Source organism: Octopus sinensis, linkage group LG1, assembly GCF_006345805.1.
Source record: "Octopus sinensis linkage group LG1, ASM634580v1, whole genome shotgun sequence".
NCBI lineage: Eukaryota > Metazoa > Mollusca > Cephalopoda > Octopoda > Octopodidae > Octopus > Octopus sinensis.
Genome location: NC_042997.1, coordinates 76,085,054 through 76,109,184, shown reverse-complemented (window position 1 = coordinate 76,109,184; position 24,131 = coordinate 76,085,054). Strand labels below are relative to the sequence as shown.

Below are 24,131 nucleotides of genomic sequence, written 5' to 3'. Positions count from 1 at the left end.
AGTTTGAAAGAGTGTATTTTATTATGATACACAGTAAAATTTTCCCTAACTGAGTGTGAGTATATGTTTCTGTATTTTATCTCCCACAACTAACTCTCTTACATGGAATACTGCCTCTCGGAAAAAACTTTATGCAATGCCATGTAGGTATTATTACAGAGTAGATTTACCATATAACATGTATTGAGCTGTTTTCAATTTGTACATTATTTGTTTATTTGCTTCAATCATTTGACTGGCCATGCTAGAACACTGCCTTGTAGGGTTTTAGTTGAACAAATCAACCCCAGGACTTACTTTTTAAATACACCAACACCAGTTGTGAAGTTGTGGTGTTGAGGGTGGGGCAAACGCAGGCACAAAACACACACATACAAACACACATATACTTGGTGTGGTAAGAGCTACCTATGAAAATTAAGATGCTCTACATCAAAATTCAAAATCTCCAGTGATATAGCTATGTGTATAAAGCGAGCTTGCTTGTCTCCTTTATCTATCACTAAGATAGTACTCTTGTGACTAATGAGTTGGTTTGACTTTTATTTCTAGCAGTACCTGTACCACGTAGTACTCTCTGTCACTTTAGTGACATCATCATCATCATCATGATTTAACGTCCATTGGATAGTTTGACCAGACTGGCATGCTGGGAGACTGCACCAGACTCCAGTCTGATTTGGCATGGTATTCTATGGCTGGATGCCCTTCCTAATGTCATTCACTCCAAGAGTGTAATAGGTGCTTTTACATGCCTCTGTCATGACACCAAGGTGCTTTTACATACCACCAGCATGGGTGCCAATTTGCATGACACTGGTATCTGCCACAGCTGTGATTTTCTTTTTTTCATGGGTCTTCTGAAGCATGACATAATGTCAAAGGTCTTGATCATTACCTCCGTGAAGCCCAGCACTCGAAAGGAACTCAACCCACTTTGCCTCCGTGAGGCTCAACAGTTGAAAGGTGTTCTTAACATGCCACCTGTACAGGTGCACTTGGCTTGACGGGTCCTCTCAAGCACAGCACATCACCAAAGGTCTCAGTCATTAGTCATTGCCTCTGTGAGGCTCTAAGTTCAAAGGTCATGCTTCACCACCTCGTTCCATGTCTTCCTGGGTCTACCTCTACCACAGGTTCCGTCCACAGTTAGAGATCAGCACTTCTTTACACAGATGTCCTCATCCATATAGATCACATGACCATACCAGCACAGTTGTCTCTCTTGTACACCACATCGGATTCCTCTTATGCCTAACTTTTACTCTCAAGATGCTAAGACGCTGTTGAACATGCTCACTGACATTGTACATTTCTTTCAAGCCTATACATCTCCTCGGTTGTCACAGCCTATGTTTCGGTGCCGTGCAGCATAGCTGTTTGTACAGAGGCTTAAAACAATCTGCCTTTCACTCTGAGAAAGAGATCCTTTGTTGCCAACAGGGGTAGGAGCTCTCTGAACTTTGTCCTGTTGTTGTATTTGTAATTGTGTACTATTTCTCTGTTTTTTTTTTTTTCATCCTTGTTCATGTATACATTCGTTTGCTTTCTTCCAAAGAATCTAGTGCTCTTAGCTTAAATTTTGTTGGGGCCAGCCAGATTAGAGCAGTCTTGAGAGTAGTTGGCTGAAACTGCAAAGATGATCTGGTACTCAACTGAAGATTGAAAGCTCCAAATGACCTGTCTGTTTTTTCCTGTCCTTATTTGTATCATCTAACTGTCCAAATGTTTTATTGTCACCTGTTCTTGTTCCATTTTTTGTTTTCTTATATATATATATATTAGAAGGTTTGGAGATGATGTACAGGTATTATATATTAGAAGAAATGAGGTACTCAGAAATCTGGATGGTTTTATATTTACAGATTTATTTATTAGTATGTTACATGATTTTTATAAATCATATATCATATATTAGCGCTTTCGTCCACTCTAGTGGAGTTATCAAATTGAACTTTTGCAGGAATTTTGTCTCTTTTATAGTATTATTGAGTGTGGAGAGAGATATAAGATAGTGCAAGAGGGTCAGTCTTTCAATAGTAAATGATTCTTGGCTTTTAGAAATGCTTCATCTTTATACTGCTTCAAAAAAACCGACACACGCCAATATTTAAATTTCTACTCCTGCCACCCATCCCACATAAAAAGAAACATCCCATATAGTATGGCAAGATGCATATGTAGCATAGTAACCAACTCACAAACATGCCAAATAAGACTAAATGAACTTAAAAACTTCCTACTAGAACAAAAATACCCACTCAAACTAATAAAAAATAGAATCTCAAGAGCAATGAAACTGGACATCACACAACTCAGAACTCCAAAAACGAAAAACAAGGAAAACAGCATCCCTTTCATAAACACACACAACCCTGGAGTTACCAACATGTTTCAAATCATACATTCAAACTTACCAATAGTCCTACAAAGCTCCAAAATGGGAAACATATCAAACAAATATTGCATATAAAACAGTAAACAACAAGACAAAAATCTGAAGAAACAACTAACAAGAGCGAAATTCTCATCAGAAACTAAAACTGAATTCTTTGTAAAAGAGTGCAGAGATGGTAGATGTGGGATCTGCAGTAACCCCATCTACAAATATATAGAAGGAGACAAACAAATAAAATTTAAGAGTGGTCACATATTCAAAGTAAATGCAGACATGAACTGCAAGATGCAGAACATAATATACTGCATAACCTGCCCCTCATGCAAGGAGAATTATATAGTTAAAACTGGAAATTCTTTTTGCCAATGAGCAAGAATTCACCGACAACATGTCCGACTGGAGGAACTGCAAAAGGTTCCACTGAGTAAACACCTAGATGCATGTGGAGAAGGAAAATTTAAGATCTTTCCCTTCTACAAATATCCAAAGAATGACACCTCCTTCCGGAGAAATATGGAAAAATACTTCATAACAAAGTTCTCCCCCAAATTGAATGGCTGAAAATATTTCTATAATAATTTGTACTAGATGAAGGACCAATTTTGTAAAGTAAATTGTATTAAACACACACACACACACACACACACACACACACAGAGTACTATACATATACATAAATAAAAACAATCTTTCATCCAGATTCTCCAACCCATATCAGCACAGGAATCAAACATTGGATTGAAAGAACTGAACAGTGGTATAAATGCCAACACAATTATTTCTTCTTCCTCTCTTTTTTCCCTTCTCCATCGACACCCTTTTCAGTTACACAGGCACTCACACATGCACATGCGCGCACACTCACACACACACACACACACTCTCTCTCTCACACAAAACAATGATTAAAAGAAATCCAGACAATTTTTTGAGAAGTGACATTTTGCCCCCCTTGAAGTGACCAGCTGGGTTTGCCATTTCTAAAAGCCAAGAATCATTTACTAATGAAAGACTGACCAGCGGCAAAAATGTAAACACATTTTTATCTTCTTTCCTCCTCCTTCCTTTCATTCCCTTGTCCATTTGACACTTCTTTCAGATACACAGACACCCACACACATGCGTGCACATACATACACACACACACACACACACACACACACACACACACACACACACACTCTCTCTCTCTCTCTCACAAGACAATGATAAAAAGAAATCCAGACAAGTTTTTGAAAAGTGACATTTTGCCCCCCTTGGAGTGACCAGCTAAGTTTGCCATTTCTAAAAGCCAAGAATCATTTATTATTGAAAGACTGACCAACTGTAAAGATCTCAAAAAAATTTTTCTTCTTTCTCTCCTTCCTTTCCTTCTCTTTTTCTTTAACACTTCTTTCAGATACAAACACACACACATGCACGTGCTCTCTCTCACTTTCTCCCCATTCCTCACCCTCTTGTACTATCTTATATCTCTCCCCACTCCTACACACTCAATAATACTATAAAAAGAGACAAAATTCCTGCAAAAGTTCGATTTGACAACTCCACTAAATATAAAACTATCCAGATTTCTGAGTACCTCATTTCTTCTAATATATATATGCATACATACATATATGTAATGGGTTTCTTTCAGTTTCTGTCTACCAAAATCCACTCACAAGGCTTTGGTTGGCCTAAGTCTATAGTACAAGACACTTGCCCAACGTATCACACAGTGGGACTAAACTAGGGACCGTGTGGTTGGAAAGCAGTTTCTTACCACTTAGTTTTGAATAAATATTTAGAAGTACCACCCACAGCAAAATATGCACCTATCTGTCTTTCTACTTTTCTTTTTCACTGTCATTCCTTTCTTATTGCTAGCACTCATTCTCACTTTTCACCATTGTTGTATGTGTGTCACTGTCTGTGTATACATATTTGGTCTTTGACATGCATGTTATGTGAAAAATATTCAAACTTCTTTTCCCTTTTTTATATTTTTTGTTTGTTTCTTTTAGATACTTGGTCAGTTAGAGGAATTTGAAAATGCTGTTCAGCTGGTGATCAAAAACACAAAGTTTGATAATGATGTTGTTGTATCTGTTTTTGAAACTAACATTCGAGTTTTGGGGTACGTTATATATTGATTTGCTTGTTTTGTAAATGACATAAATTTTTATATTAAGACCTGCATTAACAGTTTCAGGGAGACAATTCATTCTGTAAAAGCAGCAGGGCCAGTTTATCCCCAAAAGGAAGATAATCAATTATTGAGAAATTAGGAGTTGAAGGCTGAGGAACATTAGGTGTAGGGAGACATTTGTTGATCATTAATATAGTTTTTTGGGCGGGGGGATTTCTGTGCCTGAAAGTTTTGTTTCTGATTTAACATTGATAGAACAGCAACAGTTGGTGAATATAAGACTGCTTTAAAATTTCTTATCTCACTGCCACTAAAACAGTAATTAGAGATAGTCATGGAAAAAGGAATTGCAGATTTGGGATCTGCACAGAACATAAAATTTGAGCTCCCCTGTTTCCTTTATACTAGAAGGAAAAGCAAGACAGGCTGTTTAGAAATGGATATTTAAATGATAAGCAAAGTATAATGGTTTCCTTCTTGTCAAATACTGACTTGGACAAAGCGAGGAAAAATGAACTTTAAAGTTGAACTGAGAATCAAATTTACATACAAGTACCTGACCAAACTCAACTCAAAATATCTACAATTGAATTTATAAAATGCTGAATGATAAACAAATTTTTAAAGCTAGACTTGTGGCAAGAGGCTTTCAGAATAGAGATACTAGTAGTATTAGAAATACTTCAAAGAGTGTATATGTTATAACTATAGCATCTCATGGTTAGGTATGCTAATCGATGGATATTAAGACTGACTGCATTTTTACAGAACAAACGAATAAACAGGTTAGTTTAATTAGATCCTCCCCAAGAAATGGAAACTTTTAAAATGTGTATATGCTTGACTAGTGCCTCAAGATTCTAGTATCAAATGATTAGAGAAGAATACATGAAGTCTGGAACAGTAGCCTCAAAATACTCTCTGATAATATCTACATAGTATTGTGGAAACAAACTTCTTGGTATCATTACTGCTAATGTTGATGGTTTTTGCCTTGGAGGTGCAGAGATCTTTCAGATACAAGTTCATAAATAGGCTTCATAAATTATTTAAAGTCAAGTGTGAAGAACTAATAGAGTTCCAGTAATTGGATTAGATATTAAAAAGGAAAGAGAGAATATACAATTTGGACATGATGAATATGTAAAGAAATTGAAAGACATTCCAGTGGAAAAATAACGGAAACTTGGAGGATAAAATATCAATAACAGAGATTACAGAAATCAGGCAACTGATACATCAACCAAATTGGTGAAGCATGCAAACTAGTCAGCATTTGTGTTATGATGTTTGTTAGTTCCATTCTAAAACAGGGAAATAGACTTTATTTAGTTATCAAAATAGACTTTATTTAGTTATCAAAACAATAAGGAAAGCAAAAAGTAAAAATCTCAAATAGTTATTCTGGAATTAGTAAATCTTGACTATGTACAAATAGACACAAATACAAGCACACAATGAACTTCTTTCAGTTTCCCCTCTACAAAGTCTGCTCAAGGTTTTGGTTAACCTGGGGCTGTAATAAGCTCAAGGTGCCATGCAGTAGAACTGAACTTGAAACAATGTGGTTGGGAAGCAAGCTTCTTACCACACAACCATTCCTCTGAAAATATAACAACTTGCATAACACTCTCTACCTGCTTCTATAATACTGTATATTCAACAACACATTTTAGACAAAAGACATAAAGATGGCCAATCTGAGAGAAATGAGAAGCAGAAAGAAATTGCAAAGGTGTTATGGATTCCAGCAAATGTACAAAAAGGGTTGGTGTTTTGGATTCCAGCAAATATACAGAAGAGTCTGGACAAAAAGGGTACCACCTTTTAAGATTCTTGGGTTTTAGCAGTGCTTACGGAATCATCAGTATAAATCTTACAGTTTTTTGTGTCTTTTTTTCTTTTTTGGCAGTTGCAAACCTGGTGTTGGCATTCCCTTAAAGACACAAGAGATTGAGGGGAAAACATTGTTAATAACTGAAGGGAGACAGTTCTTCTTTATAGGGAAACCATCAGCTTCTATCACTGAAAGAGAGGAGAAGGAGTTGGAGGAAGAGGAATACAAGGTCTAAGTGGCAGTGTTTGTGCTGATGAGTTGATTGTTAATATAAAAGTTTTTGTTTCCTATATATCAAAGTCTTTTTGTTAGTTATTCAACAATTTCCTCATCATCATCTGTGCATCTCCCATGCTGGCATGGGTTGGATGATTTGACAAGAGTTAGTAAGCTAAAGGACTGCACAATGCTCTATCTGTTTTGGCATCATTTTTATAGCTGGGTGCACTTCCTAACACCAATCATTTTACATGGTTAACTAACCACTTTATATTGAATGTACATTTCTTTTAAATTGGGAGGCACAGATCCTCAGTTTTAATAAAAGGGGTTACTGTGAAATCATTTCAGTGTGATGATCAACTGATTTAACAATCTAAAATGTCATGAGTTAAATATCATTTGGTTTTGTGAATTGCCAATTTCTTCATTTATATAAATACAAAAACATGTTTAATCTATGAATAATTCCAAAATAGAATGATATATTATACATGTAGTATCATGCACTGTTTCACAACAAATATGAAATTTCTTTTCAGTGGGCTGTTAGGAGGTCATGTAGTTGCAAATTTGTTAAAGAAAAAACGAAAAGGTATGCTTTGGTATAACAACGAATTGCTTACAATGGCACATGATGTAGGCATACGTTTACTTCCTGCCTTCAATACTACAACTGGGATTCCTTATCCAAAAGTAAGTATTCTTATACATTTTACTAATATTTTGCATTTTGTAGTTCATACACACACAAAAATAAAAATAAAAAATAAACACACACAAAAATAAAAAATACACATTAAGTACATATATATATATATATATATATATATACATACACACACACACACACATATATATACACATACACACACACACATATATATACATACACACACACACATACATATAAACACACACTCATATAGATACATACATGCACACACAAAAATAAAAAACACAAATTGAGTACAGGAAATCACCAACGAGTGAAAAATACGTAAACACATGAGAGAAAAGTGCAGGACAAAACCGAAAGAAGATAACTCGCTGATCAGTTGTTGACTGTTTATAACTACCTATTTTGTGCTTTTAATGACGAGATAGGAAAACACACACATATATATATACACACACACACACATATATATATACACATACACACACACATACACATATATATACATACATAAATATATATATGTTCAGCAAAATTTAGATTCAGATGAATATGGTACTTAAGTTAAAGGCACCAGAATTTGGTATGGTATTATCCATATAAATCAAATGGGGGTGATTATAATCAAAATAAACAACAAGGATATCCAAGGTAGTGTAGTACAATCATTTCATGCTACTTCATTTTATTAAACACTGTACGTATTACATCAGTTTTAAAATGTCGAGCAATCTTCAGCCACATATAGAATTTTTTAATTAAACGGACAATGTACATTTTTATACTTATTTCATTTGCCAACATTACAAAGAGGGTAGACAGAGAGGTTAATTTCATCATTAAGAACATAGTAGTAGTATGTCCTTCTCCATCTGTAGATTTTTTATCACTGTATAAAAAATCTACAGATGGAGAAGGACATACTACTACCATGTTCTTAATGATGAAATTAACCTCTCTGTCTATATATGTACCCTCTTTGTAATGTTGGCAAATGAAATAAGTATTTTTTTATTACTCACAAGGGGCTAAACATAGAGGGGATAAACAAGGACAGACAAAGGGATTAAGTCGATTACATCGACCCCAGGATGTAATTGATACTTAATTTATCGACCCCAAAAGGATGGAAGGCAAAGTCAACCTCGGTGGAATTTGAACTCAGAACGTAACGGCAGACAAAATGCCGCTCAGCATTTCTCCTGGTGTGCTAACGTTTCTGCCAGCTCATCGATCTCTTCTTATTGATCTCTTCTAACACTGTTGTGTGTCTGGAGTTTTTAAGGTCCAGCCAACATTCAGAATGTCTCTCAGATATCTCCAATAAAAGTGTTGAAGGACCTTTACATGATGTTGGTAAAGGGTCTGTGTCTCACATGAGTAAAGGAGCAATCTCAGTACACATGCATGGTACACAACAATTTTTGTTTGCCTTGTGATGCCATGTTAGGTCCAGACATGAGACTGAAATGACTAGAAGGAATCAGTTGCTCTCTGCAGCCTGAAAGATATTTCATCAGCTAGGGAACAAGAACGGCTAAGTGTGCTGCCCAGGTAGACAAACTTGTCTACCACTTTCAGTATTGTTCCTTCAACCAAGATAGCTGGTTCCACATTTGGATTTCCTAGTGCAGGCTGGAACATTACAACGGTCTTGTGCAGGCTGGAACATTACAACGGTCTTGTGCAGGCTAATGCTGAGTCCAAATGCCATGCAAGAAGCAGAAATACAATTCATAAGTATTTGTATGTCATCCACTGTATGAATGACTAAGTCACAGTCATCTGCATAAAGGAGGTCACAAATAAGAAACTGGAAAACTTTTGAATTGGCAGCCAATTGGTGCAGATTAAAGAAGCAGCCAGAAGATCAATATCTGACATATATTCCCAGAGAGCTAATCTTAGCAAAAGCATGAGGAAAAGTAGCAGCAAAGTACAAAGAAAAGAGAGTTGGGGCAAGGATGTCACCCTGCTTGACACCATTCTCTGCAAGAATGGGTCCCACCATGCCACCACCAACATAGACCCAAGCCTCCATCCCATCATGAAATGATTTAATTATAGATACAAAGTGATCTGGGCATCCAAGTTTGCTAAGTATTTTCCACAGCAAGGCCTTATTCACAGTAACAAAGGCTTTGATTAAATCAATAAATATCTGGGCAAGATCCATATTCTGCTCATAGCACTTCTCCTGTGAAAATCATAATGTGCTCTGAAAATCATATCCATTGTCCCTCTACCAGATCGGAAGCCACATTGAGATTCAGATAGGACATCATTTGTGAGACACCCATTCAGGTGGTAAGAAGAATATTTGCCAGAACCTTGCCAGCAGCTGATAGTACAGCAATACCTCTGTAGTTACCACACACAATTCTTGCTCTTTTTCCTTTGTAGAGAGAAAGAACAATTGCATCCTTCAAGTTTTTAGGCATTGCACCATCCTTTCAGACTACACTGAGTTCGTGAAGGGACTGTATGATATAATCACCAAATCGCAAGACGTCAGCACAAATTCCATCCCTTCCCAGTGCCCTACCAAGATTCAATTTACTTATGGCTGTCATTACCTCATCTATTGAGGGAGTGGAATTTAAGGAGCCAATGTAAAGTCTTTGTTGCATAGTATCAATTACTGTTTAATCCACAACTGACTCATGGTCTAGGAGTTCAGAGAAGTGTTCAATCCTGCAACGAGCTGATGCAGAACTCTTAGATCCATAAAGTTGCTTCATAAAATGGTAAAACTTCTTACTGTCATTTGCATCAGCAGCAGCCTGAACATCATGAGCAAGATCCTCCCATCAAGTGTTCCGCATCTTCCTGAGAGATCACTGCAGTAGTGATTTTACACTACTATAGTGGGCAAGTGCTAGATTTCACTGCACAGCTGAAAGTCCTCTGTACAGCTATACATTGTGGACATGGTACCTTACAACCAGTAGTCGCTGAACTTCAGTATCATTTCATAAAACCAGTCTCTGTGTGAGGCAGCAGCATATCCCAGTGTTTCAGCAGCACATTGAAGAACCTGGTCTCGAAAATCTTCCCATACTGTAGTATTTTCAATGCTGGACAAGCGAGTCTGAAGCTCTTTCCTCAGACATTCTGAAGCTGAAGAATGCTAACTGGCCCCCTTTCACTATAATCATCATTCAGAACTTTGTTCGCACCAGACTGTGGTCTGTTCAGCATTCCGATCCATGAAAGGACTTTACAAATGTAATAGATGCCATGCTTGTGAATGATTACATAATTCAGCAAGTGCCAAACTTTAGATCTTGGATACATCCACGTTGTGTGATCACCTTTGTGCATACAGTGAGTGCTTGTGATGTGAAGTCCATGTTCATTGCAAAGTTCCAGCTGCATGAGACCATTGCTATTCATTTTCCCCACGCCAAAACATCCTAGAGAGTTCCATGTTTGCCAGTCTGTTCCAACCCTGGCATTGAAACCCTCCAGTAGAATGACTTTACAAGAATTGAGGATTTTCCTAAGTATGGTTCTCAGCTGGGTATAAAAAATAGTATTATCTTCATCACAATTAGTCAAAGTAGGTACATAGGTACTTATTAGAGTAGCAAACCACCCACCTTTCAGGTGCAATTGGTGCAAAATGTGCAAAATGCCCACTGGCATGGGTATCACAACTACAATTTCCATTTGATTTTTATTTTGATGTTAATGTACTTGATTCAGTAGATCTCCTCAAGCACAGCAGGTCGCACTATGATCCAAGGTAAGCACAGCAAGCCATCCTACAATCCAAGGTACTTTGGATGGGCTGGGGTTGCTATGTGAAGCTGGTGCAGGAAACAGCCTTGAACTCACGTTATTTCTTGGATCTTCGCAGTCACAGCATATCTCCAGAGCTCTTGGTCTTTCATCATTGCCTCTGTGAGGCCCAGCGTTCGAAGGTTATACTTGACCACCTAATCCCATGTCTTCCTGGGTCTACCTCTACCCGGATTCCTTCAACAGTTTGGGAGTGGCACTTCTTCACACATCTCTCCTCATCCATCTGTAGTACATGACCATACCAGCGCAAATGTCTCTCTTGCACGCCACATCCGATGCTTCTTATGTCCAGTATTTCTCTCAGGGCGCTTACACTGTCGTGTGTGCACACTGACATTACACATCCAGCGGATCATGCTAGCTTCATTTCTTTCAAGCCTATGCATGTCCTCTGCAGTCACAGCCCATGGCAGTTCACACACATGCAGCGTACAATCTAACTTTTACTCTGAGTGAGAGACCCTTTGTCACCAGTAGGGATAGAAGCTTTCTAAACTTTGCCCAGGCTATTTGTATTCTAGTGGTGACACTCTTTGAGCATCCACCTCCACTACTAACTTGATCACCTAAGTAACGGAAACTATCCACTACTTCTAGCTTCTTCCCCTGGAGTGTGATGGAATCTGTTTTCTGAGTATCTGTGGTGTCTATTGCTCCTGTACATCTGCTGCACACGAAAGCTATCTTCTTGGTTAATTTTCCTTTGATGTTGCTGCACCTCTTATGCATCCATAGCTTACATTGGGTGCATCTTATGGAGTTTCTACTTACACCTTTTCTACAGATCGAGCAGGGCCACCTACCTGAAGGTGTGTGTGATGAGTTCCCTTTCCTACTTATTAAGACTTTGTTCTTTGCTACATTGACTCCAAGGCCTTTTGATTCTAAATCTAGCTGCCACACCCGAAATTTCTTTTCTAGTTCCGTTAGTGATTCTGCATAGAGAAGCTCCCAGGGGCAACCCATCTTGAATTCCTCTGTTATTGCCTGGAGGTCTATGATGAATATGCTCCACCTATCTCTCTGACTGACAAGAGGCTGATCCTGGAGAGATGGGCGGAGCATTTCAACATCGTGCTCAACCGACCAGCCCAGATCAACGAGGAAGCCATCGCATGACTCCCCCAGGTGCCGACAAACCACGAGCTGGCTGTTCCCCCTGCAGTTGAGGAAGTGAGCAGAGCCATCAAAAAAATGTCCACCGGCAAAGCTCCAGGCTCTGACGCCATACCTGCAGAGGTGTTCAAGTCGGGCGGCCCCACCATGATCAGTCAGCTCAGCAGCCTGTTCCAGTCGATGTGGGACAAGGAACAACTCCCTCAAGATTTCCGGGACGCAACAATCGTCCACATTTATAAGTCCTGCGACAACCACCGAGGAATCTCCCTCTTGTCCATAGCAAGCAAGATCCTGGCCCGAGTCCTGCTTGACTGCCTTCTGGAACACTTGGAGCAAGGCCTTCTCCCTGAGAGCCAGTGTGGCTTCTGCGCAGAAATGCATGGAGCAGCATCTTGACCTCTGCATGACCTTTGTTGACCTCACCAGGGCTTTCGATACAGTCAGTCGGGAGGGACTATGGAAGGTCATGGGAAAATTTGGTTGCCCCAGCAAATTTATTGCAATTGTCCGCCAGTTCCACAACGGAATGACAGCCAGAGTCCTTGAAGACGACAACTTGTCTGAAGTCTTCCAGGTGACCAACAGAATCAGGCAGGGCTGTGTCCTGGCCCCAACACTGTTCAGCATCATATTCTCGGCAATGCTGCAGGAGATGCAGCTCGGGATGGACAGGTTCTCATCAGCCTGTGACAACTTCAGTCTCACCATCAGTGCCAAGAAAACCGAAGTGATGTTTCAGCCAGCCCCTGGCAAACAATACCATGAGCCTCAGATAAAGGTGAACGGGCGGATCCTACGATCGGTGGAAAACTTCACCTACTTGGGCAGCACTCTCTCCTGCAATGCCAACATAGATGCTGAAATCATCAACAGAATCTCCAAGGCAAGCAGCGCGTTTGGGAGACTGCGAAAGAAAGTCTGGGAGCGGAGAGGAATCAGCCTCAACACCAAGCTGAAAGTCTACTGGGCAGTCATGCTTACCACCCTACTATACGGCTGCGAGACGTGGACTGCTTACCGAAGGCACGAGCGCCAGATAAACCACTTCCACCTCAGGTGTCTTTGGAACCTCCTTCACATCCGCTGGCAGGACAAAGTCCCAGACACGGAAGTTCTGAAGCAGGCAGATCTCCCTAGCACCATCATGATCATGCGCAAGGCCCAGCTGAGATGGGCAGGCCACATCTTCCGCATGTCCGACACTCGCATCCCAAAACAGCTCTTCTACAGTGAACTCAGCCAGGGCAAACGCATAGTCGGAGGGCAGAAGAAGCACTTCAAGGACAGTCTCAAAGTCTCTCTCAAAGACTTCTCCATCGGCACAGAGGCTTGGGAGACACTTGCTGCCGACTGCTCATCTTGGCACACTGCAATCACCACAGGAGCAAAGACAGCCGAGGAGAGATGGATTCAGTCAGCAGAACAGAAACGCCAGATGCGGAAAGCCAGAGCCACCTGCACCAATAGCACAGCCCCTACCCACTTCTGCCCCACTTGTGGGAGGGGCTTTCTTGCCCGGATTGGCCTCACCAGCCACCTCCGGTCTCATAGCAGCAATTCCACCAAATGATGTCGATGGTCATCTTCAAGCCCGAAGGACGAACATTATTATGATGAATAGAAAGGGACTGAGGGCTGAACCTTGGTGGACCCCTACTTCTACCCGGAATTCTTCACTATACTCATTGCCAATCCTAACCTTACTAGCGGCCTCTCTGTAAGGGGCCTGTACAGCCCTTATTAACCATTCGTCAATCTCCAATTTCTGCATTGCCCACTTATAAGGGATCGGTGACCCTGTCAAAGGCTTTCTCCAAGTCCACGAAAGCTAAGTGTAGGGGTTTATCTTTAGCTAGTTATTTCTCCTGCAGCTGTCAAACCAGGAATATGGCATCTCATCTAAGCAGACTCTCTCCCTAATGAGATGGGCTGTGACCTTCATCACCTGATCCAGCAGTTTAATACCCCTGTAGTTATTTCTATCTAGAGCATCACCCTTGTAGCAGTTGACTATGGTGCTGCTACGCCAGTCGTTGGGTGTGACTCCATCATGAACTACCTGGTTTACAATGCGGGTGACTAGGCCGTAGCCCACAGCACCAGATGTTTTAAGCATCTCCGCAGTGATTCCTGATGGGCCGGGTCTTTTCCTGGCTTCATACCCTTAATTGCTTTATCTACTAGGGAGCTGTCTATACAGATAGCCGGTCCTTCTACTGGGTCAACATTTGGCAGGCTCTCCTCCTCCTATTTATTCTCCACATTCAGCAATCTTTCATAATGGCTTCTCCAAGCCTCTTTCTTTTCAGAAACATCATCCATGCGGACGCAATTCTCTCCTGTGACATCACAATTTTCTCTCACACACTGTCTAGCAATGCGAAATAGCTCAGTCTTGGGTCCTCACGTGTCTGGACATTGGCAAACTTCTTCTTTTCCGCTTTGCTCTTGGCTATGTATACTTGTCGCCCAGCCTCCCTTTTGGCTACCTGGTACAGTTCCCTGTTACTCCCATCCCTCCAGGCTTTCCAGGCCTGTTTCTTTGCTCTAATGGCTTTGTCTACCATACTATTCCACCACCACATAACTCTAGGTCTGGAAGGGACTTTGCACCATCTGCAGACTTGGTCTGTGGCACTCAGCAAGCTGTCCCGTAGGAATTTCCAGTTACCTTCTATGTCCAATGTCTGTAGCTCCTCCTCCGTCTCATCAAATTTCTTGATGAGGATGTCCCTAAATCTCTGATATGTGAAGGGTTCTTTAGCTTCCAAATCCTTCTTTTCTAGATTGGTCTGTTTCTTGGGATCCTTCTGGCCTCGAGCCTAAAGTCACTAATGACTAACCTATGCTGGGGGATACATTCTTCACCCGGGAGGGTCTTTGTATTTAAGAGCAACCCTGCGTCCTGCTGTCTGGTGAGGATGAAATCAATCTGGCTAGCAGAATCCCCCGATTGATAGGTTATAAGGCGGCTGTCTGGCTTCTTGACGTTAGTGTAGCAGATTAAAAGGTTACATGCATCACAGAACTCCAGTAGCCTGGTTTCCTCATTTCGGGTGCCAATACCATGGCCACCATGTGCTCCAGTGAAGACACCTGCTTCCCGCCCAACATGCCCATTAAAGTCTCCAGCCTCAAAGATGAGGTCATTGCCGCTTGTCTTTGAGGTAGCCTGTAGAAGGGTATCATAAAAGTGGTCCTTCTGATCAGTTGGTAGCATGTGGGGCGTAGGCAGAGATAATTGTAGCTGTGCTGTTCTGTAGGATTAGCCTGAGCTTAAGCACTCTATCGCATACCCTGACAAGCTCTATGACCTTATCCACCCATTTCTCTGCAAGGAGTATGCCAACACCCTGCACACCATCCATGTTACCTTGCCAGAAGACTTTATATCTATGTGCCTTGCCTGTGAGGACCTTAGCTGAAGCTCCTCTCCATCTTACCTCTTGTATATTACACTTTCAGTGCACCCTCCTCTGCTACTGACTTGGTCACCTAGGTAATGGAAGCTATCAACTACTTCTAGTTTTTCTTCCTGGAATGTGGCGGAAGTTGGTCTCTGTGCATTTCCCTTTTTCTGGTGAGGATGTAGTCAATTTGGCTAGTATGTCGTCCTGATTGGTAGGTGACTAGGTGACTGGTAGGTTTCCTGAAGTTAGTATTGCAAACCATAAGATCATTTGCATCGCAGAACTCCTTCAGCCTGGTTCGCTCCTCGTTGTGGAAACCATAGCCGTAGCATCCATGTACGCCATGGAAGCCCCCTGTATGTTGTCCAACATGTCCATTGAAGTCACCAGCCGCAAAAAGAAGGTCCCTGTCATTTGTCAACACAGTAGTTTGCAGCATGGTGTCATAGAATCGGTCTTTCTGTCCATCGGGTAGCCCCGGCTGAGGGGCATAGGCCGATATAATGGTTGCTAACCCATGGTAAAGCACTAATCTAATCTTAAGTATTGTCATATACTCTGACTACCTCAATTACCTTACCTACCCATTTTTCAGCAAGAAGTATACCAACGCCCCCGACCCCGTCAGTGTTCCCTGCCCAGAAATCTTGTACCTGTGTTCTTTGCCTATGAGGAACTTAGCCGAACCTCCTCTCCACCTTACTTCTTGGTTGCAGCACATATTGACACATCTCCGTTCAAGCATCCCCACAATCTCACTAGATTTACCTTTCAGTATGCCAACGTTGAGATTGCCAACCCTGAGGATGTGGGAGGTATGGGCCCTAGAGACCCTGGGACGGGGGACAGCAGCATCATGTACCTGTAAAGAAAACTCGCATTTGGCAGAATTCATAGACAAACAATACAGTAGCCTTCAGTTCAACCTGCACACACTACCCTTTCATATTTCGCACTATATGATCATTACCTTACATAGGAGATAGCCCTAGACTAGGGGTGGGGATGGCATACAGCCTTTTGAAGTGTTCATGGGAGGCAACCCAGTGTTGGCAAAGGATAGGAACGATAGGAACTTCCGGCATAGGTTGAGGAAGTGTGAGGGCGGGCGCACCTCGAACTAGGAAGGGCTCTGTTTAGCATAGTTTAAATGAGACAGCAAATGTTGATAATAGTGAAATAGACTTGAAAAATCTGAGAGTTCTCTATCAGACATTCTAAGACAGAATTTAGGGGATAACTAAGTAACTATGTGATAACTTTATGTATACATACATATAAGTATATATATACATATACATATACCCTAAAAACATCGCCATTCCCGCCCGTTTCTCTAAAGTTCAACCTTCGCATATTCCCTTTAATTCGATCTCCACCATTCACTATCATTTCTTCCCCTGACTTGCAGCGATGTCCATGAGCAGGCTAAGATTTCTCCCTTCTATTTCATACATACATACATACATACATTTGTCTACCGTTTAAATGTTTTGAACTTATAACCACCAATCTGCTTTGCTTTCCTTTTCTTTCTACATGCCACCCTAAAAACATCGCCATTCCCGCCCGTTTCTCTAAAGTTCAACCTTCGCATATTCCCGGTGCACCCGCCCTTGCCCACCCCCACCACCAATACCGGATATCTCTATATTTTTGTTCCATCTATACCGGATGTCGCTTCTCCCACCACCATTATAGGTGTCTACTCTTCGAACTCCCCTCTTCAACACGCTATTTCACCATGCATTACCCCTCTCTTGATATCCTACGTTCTACTTGCCTAGAACCTGTCATCATTTCTCTGAACCACCCTCCCCACTGGTGCTCCCCTATATATTTCTATACCCCCCCCCACATAAAAAGCACCATCCGAACTTGGTCGATGCCAGACCCCTCTGGCACCTGTGCAGGTGGCACGTAAAAAACACCCACTACACTCGCGGAGTGGTTGGCGTTAGGAAGGGCATCCAGCTGTAGAAACACTGCCAGACTAGACTGGAGCCTGGGGCAGTCCCGAGCTCCCCAGACCCCGGTCGAAACCGTCCAACCCATGCTAGCGCGGAAAGCGGACGTTAAACGATGATGATGATGATGATGATGATATATATATATATATAATATATATATATATACACACACATGTATGTACACATCATCATCATCGTTTAACATCTGCTTTCTATGCTAGCATGAGTAGGATGATTTGACTGAGGTCTGGCGAACCGGATAGCTGCACCAGACTCCAGTCTGGCAGAGTTTGTACAGCTGGATTCCCTTCCTAATGCCAACCACTCAAAGAGTGTAGTGGGCGCTTTTACATGCCACCTGCACAGGAGCCAGTCTAGCGGCACTGGCAACGACTTCGCTTGAATGTTTTTTTTCACGTGCCACCAGTACAAGTGCTAATAAGGCAACGCAGGTAACGATCACGCTTGAACGGTGTTTTTAATGTGCCATTGGCACAGAGGCCAGCTTGTTGCTCTGGCAACGATCTTACTCGTATGGTTCTCTTAGCACTCCACTAGCATGAATGCCAGTCATAGAATTTGATTTCGATTTCACTTGCTTCATCAGGTCTTTGAAAACCGAGTTTAGTGTCCAATGAAGGAAAGGCATGCATAAGTGAACTGGTTGCACCCCTGGCATAGGCCACAAGGTTATGGTCTCACTTACAGTTGCCGAGTCTTCTCATGCACAGCATATTTCCAGAGGTCCCAGTCACTAGTCATTGCCTCGGTGAGGCCCAGTGTTTGAAGGTTGTGCTTCACCACCTCATCCCAGTTCTTCCTGGGTCTAATTCTTCCACAGGTTCCCTCAACTGCTAGGGTGCGACACTTTTTCACACAGCTGTCCACATCCATTCTCGCCCCATGACCATACCAATGCAGTCCGTCTCTCTTGCACACCACATGTGATGCTTCTTAGGTCCAACCTTTCTCTCAAGGTACTATAACACTCTGTCGAGTATGCACACTGACATTACACATCCATTGGAGCATGCTGGCTTCATTCCTTGCAAAGTTACGCATGTCCTCAGCAGTCACGGCCCATGTTTCACTGCCATGTAGCATGGCTGTTCGTACACATGCATCATATATATATATATATATATATATATATATATATACACACACACATACACAGAAACAGATATATATTTACAATTGTGACCCTGGTAAAACCTATGTCCTAAATGGAAACTACAGAATTAAGAATGCTGTTTACCAATGCAAGGTTACTTGTGGTAACAAAGAATATTTTTACTTTGGATTATCCTCAATATCTGAAATCCCATCTGCCTTTAAATACAATCATAAGCAGAACTCTATGAGACTCTGTAAACTAATCTGGTACCTGAAGAACTCTAACAAATCATTTTCTTTAGAATGGAAAATTCTTTCTAGATATTTTCCTTATGATAAAGGGAAATCTTTTATGCATAGAATAGTAGTATTTTATTCTCTTCTCTAAAAATAAATTGGTAAGCAAATTTACAGAGAATTTACAAATGTATTCACTGGAAAAGACACTCCTTTAGTTCTTTCAAATAATATCCACCTATAAACATATAATATTTTCTGCAAATTTTCTTTTCTTTATTCTTCCATCTTACTTCCCATAACCTTAATGCACCCTTCTTTACTTTTCTTTTGTGCATTATGTATATAATTTGCTTGTTCCTCTTCACTCTCTCTTTTTACCTAGTTTTTTTTCCTTCCACACCTTCCTATTCCTTTTCTCCTTCTCTCACCCAATCTAGTTAATTTCCTTAAAACCATATTAAATTTCTAGAGCTCCCTTACTACCTGGCTTTCCATATATGTATATGCGTATATACCCACTTTTGCTATCATACATATGTATATTTTCGGTGTGCACAATAATGTATATGTGCTTAGTAATATTTACAATATGCCTATTCCTCTCTCTTCTCTCTCTCTCCTTTCTTTCCCCCTCCCAATCTTTCTATCCCTCTTCTCCTCTCACAATATCTAGTTTCTTTCAATAACACCATTTTAAATTCCTAGTGTCCCCTGTTCGTAAGTATTTTGTGAATGAACAATAATGTATATGTGCTTAAGTGGGTGTGTGTATGTCTATACAATTATGTTTTTGGGTCTATCGATGTTGTGGAATGTGTATGCTGTTGTGTATGTATATGATTGTTTATGTGTATAAGTACGTGATTGTAAACGTATATTTTAACATAAGTATGTTTCTATATCATCACAAGAACATGTATGAGTATATGTGTAGATATATGTGCATATGTGTATGAGTATATTTCTGCCTATGTACGTATTTGAATATATATGTGTGTTTTGTGTGTATGTATGTATATATATATATATATTTATGTATATGTTTATATATAAAAAAATATATATGTGTGTGTATATATATGTATATATATATGAAGAGTGCATATAGAAAAAGAGGGTGGGAAGGGAAAGTTTGCTTGTGAGTATCTTAGGTTTATCTCAGTTAAAAAGAATTATATGCATACATAACCTAGCATAGGATGTCGAGTAGGTATATAATTATTGGTTTGATATTAGGCAAATACATCCCTAAGCTAAGGAATATGATAGCCCTAGAACTATGGTCCAACACATATGAAGCTCTCAACTTGTTCTCCAGAATCCAAAACAAGATAAACTACAAATTCTTAAAAATAGACATAGTAGATGATTACTCATCTATGAACCCTACAATCCTAAATAGCGCCCTTATCGTTGCCAAAAATTATACCCAATTAACTAGGAAGGAAATTAACGTAATAGTAGAAGCGTGGAAAACAGTGATAAGTTTCGATAATAAACTGTGAGTAAGAAAGGACACTCCTAATAACTTTGACATCACCATGGGAGCCCCAGATTTAGCTCTGGTAAGACTTAGTGGGCATCTATTTGCTATTATACCTACAAGACGAATTCCCAGAACTCAAGGGAGGATTATATAGGGTCAAAGCACTATTCATACTTAAAAAAAAAACCTGAAATAGGAGATTAGAACTCATCAAGAAAAAATTACATAAATTCTTTAAAAGATTTGTCCTAACTCTCACTATAGAAAATGAACCCAACTCCATAAATTACTTAGATGCAAACTGCAACCTAGCCACAGGACTCTACAAACCCTACATAAAACCCAACACTAACCTTAAATACATAAATGCATCCAGTAACCATCACAACTTTATTAAGAGAGGATTGGTACAAAGCATTAGTAATAGAATTTCACGCCTCTCTTCCAACCAATATAATTTTAACAAGTACAAGGAAATCTACAAAAGTGCATTAGATAAAGCAGGCTTTAAACAAAAAATTAAATACCTAGACTCTAACCACTATGCAAATAACCAGAATAATATAAATGCACAAGATAATATTCATAACATTAATCAAACTCCAAATGAAACTAGCAGCAACAAGAACAATATGAACAATTCAGATAAGATTAACACCAACAATAACAAATAGACAATACAAACACTCTTAAGGTTCATACACAAATAACCAACAATATTGCAAACAAAAGGAATACTAGCAACATACAAATCAATAAAATTAAGAATACTAACATGACCAATCACATTAATAATAACAATAATAATAATAATATAAACCTAAATATTAATAAAAATAAAAACAAGCCCCAAGGAACCAATACAACCCCAGTAAAGAATGATAACACCAAGCCATTTAGTTCACATAAACTGTATAGACATAACCCCAATAAAACTGCCACAAACAACATTAATGATAAACACAACTATAGAAAGAAATACAATAACCATAACTATAACTTCACACACTATACGAACACTGAGAGCAGCTTCTATACCAAAAATTAACAATAGTAACAATAAACGAGATAGAGACAAGATCTGGCTTATAATCTCCTTCGCCATGCAGTTCAAGTCGAACATAGTTCGCTCCGTAATGAAACTCATATATAAACATTTGAATGTAAATAATAAATATGCAGTAATATTTCGGAATAAAATCAGAGTAGGCCATGGCCTGACTAATAACTGAGCTACTACCATAGCCTCGATAAATAATAATAAACTGAAAACCTTCTATAAAACCAGAAAATCAGCAACATAAAACAGAACAGCCAACCAGCAAATAGAAGAAATCCCATCCCTAAAGATATGCCTTCAAGTAACATGGACAATGACCCACCTAAGAATAACCCATCAACACAACACTAGAACAGATAGACAGAATACTTTATGTGGCTGCAGAGACAGAAATAAGTGCCAATTCTCTAGTAGGTGTAAAACAGAAAATGTAGTATACCAATGCAACATAATCACAAATAACACTATGAAATCATATATAGGCGCCACAAAAACCCAAATAATACTGAGGTACAACTCACACCAATATAGCTTTTGAAATAGAAGTAAAGCAAACTCTACAGGGCTTAGTAGCTACATCTGAGAATTAAAGGATAAAAAAATTAATTATAGTTTAAAATGGCACATCCTAGCAACTGCCTTGTCTTATAATACTACTAATAAACGGTGTGATTTCTGTTTAACAGAGAACCTGAAAATATTAATGGCTAAACCTCTTCTACTGAATAAAAAACATGAAAATAGTATTTTGTCTGCATATAGGCTGATTTGTCTTCTCCAAGTTTCGTTAAACACACTCTATCCTGTACATATCACTATCCTAGCCTCACCCCTACTAGTAGACTTACTCACCAGCACATTACCTCCCCTTAACCACTTACACCAATCCAAACTTACACTATAGATGAACACACAAAATACCTAACACATATTCTATACTACTCTACTCCAAACCCACATAAACCAATAATTACATACCTATTCTACATCCTATGCTAGCTTATATATGCATATAATTCTTTTTAACCAAGAACCACCTAAGATACTTACAAGTAAACTTTCCCTTCCCACCCTCTTTTTCTATATGCACTCTTCATAACGAAATAGTATTATGGCAATGAGTCTCTCTACACACTAGATCCGACTGACGCTTGTTCCATATTTTACACCAATATATTGCTTTCTGTAATAATACAAACCACCTACAACCTTTATTTCAATAGACGCCTAGGTCATTATAATAGCACCTGTTTTCCCTAATTAGAGTTAGCTCCCTTACATTGCACTGCTGGTGAACCCCCAGAAGTCACAGGCACATGCAAGACATGTCACTGAATAAACATGAGACCACAGATCCAACTAACTTATATTCTTCATCCACCTCATAACGGACTTAACGAACTGTGAACCCCAATATAATGTAAGACACTTGAATCTTTGATCTTCTCTTTCCCGATGTAACCATCGATCTTTCACACTTCTCGCTACCTCTGACTTCTTTGCTCTGATGATGTCTACCATTAGCTACGAGGCAAAAATATAATATATATTTACCTCACTATGGTAAACAGAAACGATCGTAAACAACTTCACTCTCACCTTTATTTACTAATTAAATAATGGCTTACTAGCGCAAAAGACACACTTCTGTTTGTTATTTGTCTTCGATTTTCTTCTCACCTATATAAATTAAACTACGGTTATCCACTGAGGTAATTACCAGAAGTGCCTTTGGCTATATCTATCCCTTAGAGGCTTTAAACACCTTTAACTTATAGGTAGTACAGTAAATTTTAAGGCTAGAGCTCGTTTTCAAATGAAAAATACTGTAGCTCTACCACTCTTGCATCTTATATATATGATCTATAGAGGAATAATAAGAGTTATTCTCTGGAATAGTCCTTTATTTCAAGAGCCCCTTACTTCAGAGTAAATATAAATAAGTGTAAGTTGTGTGTAAAAGAATCCCTTGCCATCCCTAAGTCTTTTGGGCCAAAAACTTTGAATAGATTTACCGAGGTGATCCCTTTTTGCAATCATAGGTTTTCGTCCACCCCTTTGAAAGTGTATAGAAATGAAAGGAGATGTAATAAAATTGTTTAGCGTTGCAGGGATTTGAAACCACCGAGGTTGAGTTTCTGTTAACTACAGCTACCTAAGTGTTTAGCAATAGACTTTTTATTTTTTAATTATATTGATATAAATATAATTCAGGGTACTGAGAAACAGCACCTACATGCTAGAAATAGATGTCAAATGACTCTAAAACCCACATCACTTTTTACATTCCCCTAACAAGATAAATGAATAAAAAAGATTGGGCAAAATTTTAAAAAAATTAATTCTAGATCAAACAATTTCTGGTTTAGTAATATAATAGTTACTTTACTTTTGTCAGTAGAATATACCAAATGTACATAAATACAAATATATATATACACCCATACAAATACATGCGTATATGCATGAATACATTTACAAGTATATATGAGGCAATCCCATTATTCATCTCAACCACATGTGTATTTGATCAAAATAATACCATAATGAATATAATGATCAAAGTAAATAAATGTAATATATATGTGTATACACAGTTAGGGATAAAATTATCATCCGTGACCAGCATGTAATAAAAAACATATAGGTAAGAATTAAT

At 39.4% G+C, this 24,131-nt stretch overlaps 1 protein-coding gene across 2 annotated transcripts in view; it reads left to right on the top strand.

Annotated features, from left to right (window-relative positions):
• The window catches only part of LOC115210263 (ER degradation-enhancing alpha-mannosidase-like protein 3), a 413,751-nt gene that overhangs the window by 131,904 nt on the left and 257,716 nt on the right, over nucleotides 1–24,131 (top strand). For both annotated transcript variants that reach the window (XM_036501986.1, XM_029779124.2), the window contains exons 5-6: nucleotides 4,405–4,517; nucleotides 7,128–7,281. In XM_036501986.1, the coding sequence (XP_036357879.1) occupies nucleotides 4,405–4,517; nucleotides 7,128–7,281 (267 nt within the window). The remainder of the gene's footprint in view (nucleotides 1–4,404; nucleotides 4,518–7,127; nucleotides 7,282–24,131) is intronic.